The following is a 5,622-nucleotide window of genomic DNA, read 5'->3' as shown; positions in this document are numbered from 1 at the left end:
TGAATGTTGCCAGCATGCTAAAATCTTGGAGGACACGCAGTTTGTGGATGGGTATAAGCAGTTGGGATTTCAGGAGACTGCCTATGGAGAATTCCTGAACAGATTGAGAGAGAACCCTAGGCTTATTGCATCCTGTCTGGTTGCTGGAGAGAAGCTCAACCAGGACAACACGCAGAGTGTCATCCACACAGTCTTTACCTCCATTTATGGCAACTGCATCATGCAGGAGGATGAGAGCTACCTCCTCCAGGTCCTCCGTTACTTGATTGAGTTTGAACTCAAGGAAAGTGACAACCCTAGGCGGCTGCTGAGACGAGGCACTTGTGCCTTCAGCATCTTGTTCAAACTTTTCTCTGAAGGGCTCTTTTCTGCAAAACTTTTTCTTACTGCAACTTTACATGAGCCAATCATGCAGCTGCTGGTTGAAGATGAAGACCACTTGGAAACTGATCCAAACAAGTTAATTGAGAGATTCTCCCCGGTACAACAGGAAAAGTTATTTGGAGAGAAAGGCACAGAAAAGTTCAAGCAAAGAGTCCAAGAGATGGTTGACTCCAATGAGGCCAAGCTGGTGACCTTGGTGAACAAATTCATTGGCTATCTCAAACAAAACACTTACTGTTTTCCGCACAGCTTGCGATGGATTGTGTCACAAATGTACAAAACGCTCTCGTGTGTAGACAGGCTGGAGGTTGGGGAGGTCAGAGCAATGTGCACAGATCTCCTTCTAGCCTGTTTCATCTGTCCTGCAATTGTTAACCCAGAACAGTATGGGATCATTTCTGATGCTCCTATAAATGAGGTGGCAAGATTTAATCTGATGCAGGTATGGTTCACTTTAAAGTAGTTTTAAAAGAAAAAATATATGAGAAATGTTCTTGGTCTTTTTTTCCCCCCTGTAGAACTGATGTTACTACAGTAAAGAGAAAGGTACTGTCCCTCCCACCTGTAGTACGGATGCTAACAAAATATTTGTGTTAATCATTGCTGAAAAGGCATGTTCTGAAGTTTATCTTTTTGTTGAAAATATTGACTTTAAAAAATGATGGTGTGTATTCCTTTATCTCTTAGAAGAGTTGCAAATGGACTTTATAAAAGCTACTATAAGGGATGGAAGCTAAAGTGTAAAAGTGACTATAAGATGAATTCTGGAATGTGTGTAAATGCATGTTATGCTGTTCTGGCTAATACTAAGTCTTATGCAAATGTGAGCTCTGCTACAACATCACAGTTGGCAACTCTTTAAAATAGAGAGTTGTTTTGCAGTTGGAGATTAATAAGGAATGTATTCTCTGAAACACGGGTTAGCCCTCTTGCTATTTTTTTATCCTCCAACGTATTCTTAGTAAAATATATGCAGCCTTTTAATAATCTCTTAGTTTAAGATGACCTAGATTCAACTCTCAATTCTGACGTGTGGTAAAAACAAAACATGCTTTGTTCCTGGGAAAGGGGGCAAGTACGGATGCTCATAGCATACTGTGTGTGCAGATTTTCTTGTTAAATGCAATGACTGGGAGGTTTTTTTCTAAAGATTCTTGCTTTTTTTACTGTCCTGAAAGCAAGTACAGGGCTCTGTCCATTCAGTCAGAAGTATTTCTTGGAGTATTAAATGAAGAAAAAAGTAGAGGAGTGTTTTCAACTATTTTTTGTGATTGGGTCCATCATGATGTTGTTTTGCAATGCTGCTTCTTCATACTTCTTTTTCATTTCAGGTTGGGAGACTTCTGCAGCAACTGGCCATGACAGGTTCTGAAGAGGGAGATCCACGTATGAAGAACAACCTTGCTAAATTTGACAAAGTAAGAATGTAGACTGAAAAAAGCTGACTTGTGTGTCTGCTTTGTCCCTCTGCAGTCTCTTTTTTCAGACATTGCAAAGGACTTACTAAGTGTTTAACTTCCAAGTTACATGTACTGAAAAGCAGATTAAATCTTGCACAAAGCTGGGAACAAAATCTTGAGTAGTAGAGTTAAGGGTCAGGGATTCTGGCTTCTACTCTGACATAATACTTCTTACAACATAAAACAAATTAAATCAAGTTACCTTTGAAACTGAAATGCTGAGTTACTGCTTGTGGCTTTTCTACTGCATCTAAAGAAAACGCTTTGATCTGAAGACAACTTCTATATGAAATCTAGTTTAACACCAAGTAATTTGTTAGTGCAAGTACCTTCTGTTCCTTTTTTTTGTATAGTTTTGATTTCTTTTTTTTCCTCAGCTTTTCCTTTGTCAGTATGAATCATTTATAGTAATACTGAAATTGACTTCATCAGAGGAACAGTGAAACTGATGAACTTTGATGTATTGTCTTATGTTTAAAAACCCATTGATTTGTTTGTGTAACTTCCAGGATTTTGGTAATTATAATTGTTACACAGTCAGCATACAAAGATACACATACTTGTATTTATTATACAAGTAGCATTCAGTCAGGTTAGAAAGTGATATTATGTGTTGCTTCCTCCTTTCACTTTTAGTCTGTGTTCAACAGCTTCTTCAGGAAGGGGCAGTTAATTACCATAAAACCATTTTTAATTTTTGAAAAAATTATATGGAGACACTCAAGTAACACTTTGGAATGCAGAAAAAGAATGAAGGAAGTGCTGAAACTAACTGCATGCTTTCCTTGCTTCCTCTTCAGTGATTTTAGTGATGTGTGGTATTTTATCCTAAGATTTTAAAAGTAGGAAGCAAAACCTCTATTGTTATGTAAACTATTTAACTCTTGTTGTAACTTACGTTCTTTCCAAACTGTACTAGATAGTGTCTCATTTAAAAACTATTTCTTTTCTTTGCAGAGCTGTGTTGCTGCCTTCCTGGATGTAGTTATTGATGGGCGTGCAGTTGAAACTCCTCCAATGTCGTCTGTTAACCTTCTGGAGGGGTTGAGCAGAACAGTGGTTTACATGACATACAGCCAGCTGACTACTCTGGTAATATCTGAAGTTCTTAAGTGGTAGTATAAACCTGTCCCCATATGTTTACAGATAGGATAAACAAGGATAATTTACACTCCTGCTCTTACTAATTGTAAATTTTTAGGTTGGCTTTATGCGGAATGTAATGTCAAGCGACCAGCTTAAGGAAGATCGGATGGCTTTGGAAAACTTGCTGGCAAACTTACCCCAGAACAAACCAGGGAAAAGCAGCAGCCTTGAAATGACTCCATATAATACTCCCCAACTTTCTCCTGCAACTACTCCAGCTAACAAAAAAAATCGATTACCAATAGGTAAGGAGAGCAAGCAGGCTTCTTGCATGATTTCTGATACCTTGGTGCATCTTCTGTGCCATTTCTTCAGTCACCTCTTGGGGCTACTCTTTGACTACGCCTCCAGTTCCTGCTTTTTCTGTGTAGATGATGAAGAATTTTCTTTTGTATAGAAAGCCAGGTAACTTCCTTACTTTCTGGTGCCAGCATGGTGAGCTCCATCGCTCTGTTTGAGCTTGGGAAAAACGCTGGAGTGCTAGTGCCATGATAATAGAGGGAAAGCTTTAAGATGGGAAGCAGATCTAGGAGGGAATATTGCTTAGGAAGGTGGTGAGATGCAAAGAATGACATTTAATTAGTGGGACAGAATAGAGCTTTTGGGTCTCAGAAGAGAGCAAATGGGGAAGAGCATGAGAAAGCAAGTGCAGAACTGTCAGATTATATGCTGAGAAGAGCAGCTTGCTTCTTTCTCCGTTATTTGCCTGGTTTTAATTCCAGTTGTTAGTAAATTGTAACGCACTTTTGCTTGTTGGGGTTTTGTCCTCTCTGAAGAGGATCCTGGGTCTTGAACTTTTCTATTTCAATAATATTTTCTTTTAAAATAGGAAGCGTGGTACTCATCTTCAGTGTATATTTACATGACTGTGATCACATGGGATGTTTTTGATTGAGAGATTTGGTGTTAGTGTATAACAGGGTGAAAAATCTGTAGAGCCCAGTAAGTGGCAAAAAAACCCACAAAACCAACCCCAGAACAAACCTCTCTCATGTTGGTTTAACTCTGCTTCTGAGTGGCTCTGGTCTTATGCCTAGAAAGTAGTGGCACAACAGCATTTATTTTATGGTATAAATTAGGTTTTGCTCAAAGTTTTTATTTCTTTCGTTTCATTTTAATGCTCTCGAAATCCAGGACAGCAGTTGGCAGCCATTACTGCCTGGGATACTTCTGCTACCAATCTTTCTGCTCATATAACTCTAGTAACCCCTTTTGGTGGGTAATGCCCTCTTTCTGTTCTTCTCTGTGAAATGTTTACTTGTAACCCATGACTTGAGCATGCCTTTGGTTTACTTTGTTTTTTCCAGATTTCTTTATTGATTTTTATTTGAAACTCATTTAGTCTGCCCATGTAGCTTTTAAAAACACTTTGAGTGCCTTTGTGTGGTAATCAAAATTTGGCTCTGACTTGTGCCCACTTGCTTGTTTTCCCGGATCAAATAAAGAAATAACTGGTGTCATGCTGCCATACTTAGAAATCTTAATTCCATGTGGGCGTTTTTCCTTTCATGATGCCAAACATTGGAATATGAGGCTACATGAAAAAACTAACAGAGTTGCAAAATAATCAAAGTAAAGCAGCTGTTAGAATAAGATTTCTCTGCTTTTAGAGAAAACTTCTAAAAAAAATTAATCAGAGTTTTAAACCAGAATTTTAAACTAGACTTTTTTTGTTGGTTACAAAGTTCTTAATTTTTTTGTATAACTTATTAAAGATGTTTCTGTGATTGGAATACACTGAATTTGTGTAGGCAATCAAGACATAGCATAACTCATTTCTCTAAGCTTTTATGCTGAAAGTTTGCTCTTTTACAGTGCAGTACTCTAAATTTAAACACCAGTTCCATCTCTCAAAGTTTAATAAGACTTTGCATTTTGTAAGTTTATTTAGTATGTGGATTAATAATTCCAAACACTGTGGTTCTGTATTTCCATTCTATTGTCTTTTTTCCCCTCCTTAAATAAGGGAAAGCTTTCTAATGTTGGTATTTCAAAATATTTTCCTAGCAACTCGTAGCAGAAGTAGATCAAATATTCTAATGGATCAGCATGGAGATCATGAAGGATCCTCCCAGGAGACTATCCCAGAAGTTCAGCCGGAAGAAGTGCTGGTGATTTCTTTGGGGACAGGTCCTCAGATTACTCCAGGAATGATGTCAGAAAATGAGGTATGTAAAACTATCACAGCTCAGATATTTCGAGAAGTACAGCTTCTGTGTTCTCTAATAGCAGAACCATGATGTAGAGACACTATGTTTTGGTAATCAATCTGAAATGGGAATTAAAATCCTTACTTTATTTTACTGGGAGTTGGCAGCTTTCAAATTTCCCTTTGTTAGATGTTTTTTTTCCTCACTTAGTCTGTCTGCAAGGTGTGAAAACCAGTATGTAAACAGAGGAAAAATGAAACTGTCAGATTTATGAAGAGGCTTTTGTCATCTAGCGTGCTTAAAAGCAAACTTGGGCTATTGTTTCCAAGCCTGAAGAAGCTGATTTAGTTACCTCTCGGCATGCTCTGTCCTTTGGATCAAGTGGCACAGGTGAATGACAGAACTGGAACACTGATCCCGACAGTTTTGGCAGCTCAGACTTGAAACGCACAGGCCTAGCTTCCTGTGAGGGTGGAACAGTG

The 5,622-nt window shown here is 38.3% G+C and overlaps 1 protein-coding gene across 2 annotated transcripts in view; it reads left to right on the top strand.

Annotated features, from left to right (window-relative positions):
* Window positions 1–5,622, top strand: part of GAPVD1 (GTPase activating protein and VPS9 domains 1) — a 22,272-nt gene that overhangs the window by 623 nt on the left and 16,027 nt on the right. For both annotated transcript variants that reach the window (XM_010021655.1, XM_010021654.1), the window contains exons 2-6: window positions 1–826; window positions 1,716–1,802; window positions 2,802–2,936; window positions 3,046–3,235; window positions 4,998–5,158. The exon at window positions 1–826 is cut by the window's left edge and continues 21 nt beyond it. In XM_010021655.1, the coding sequence (XP_010019957.1) occupies window positions 1–826; window positions 1,716–1,802; window positions 2,802–2,936; window positions 3,046–3,235; window positions 4,998–5,158 (1,399 nt within the window). The remainder of the gene's footprint in view (window positions 827–1,715; window positions 1,803–2,801; window positions 2,937–3,045; window positions 3,236–4,997; window positions 5,159–5,622) is intronic.

The sequence above is a fragment of the Nestor notabilis genome, unplaced genomic scaffold (assembly GCF_000696875.1).
Source record: "Nestor notabilis isolate BGI_N333 unplaced genomic scaffold, ASM69687v1 scaffold35169, whole genome shotgun sequence".
NCBI lineage: Eukaryota > Metazoa > Chordata > Aves > Psittaciformes > Psittacidae > Nestor > Nestor notabilis.
Note: the sequence above shows the minus strand (reverse complement) of the source record. Positions and strands in the feature narration are given on the sequence as shown.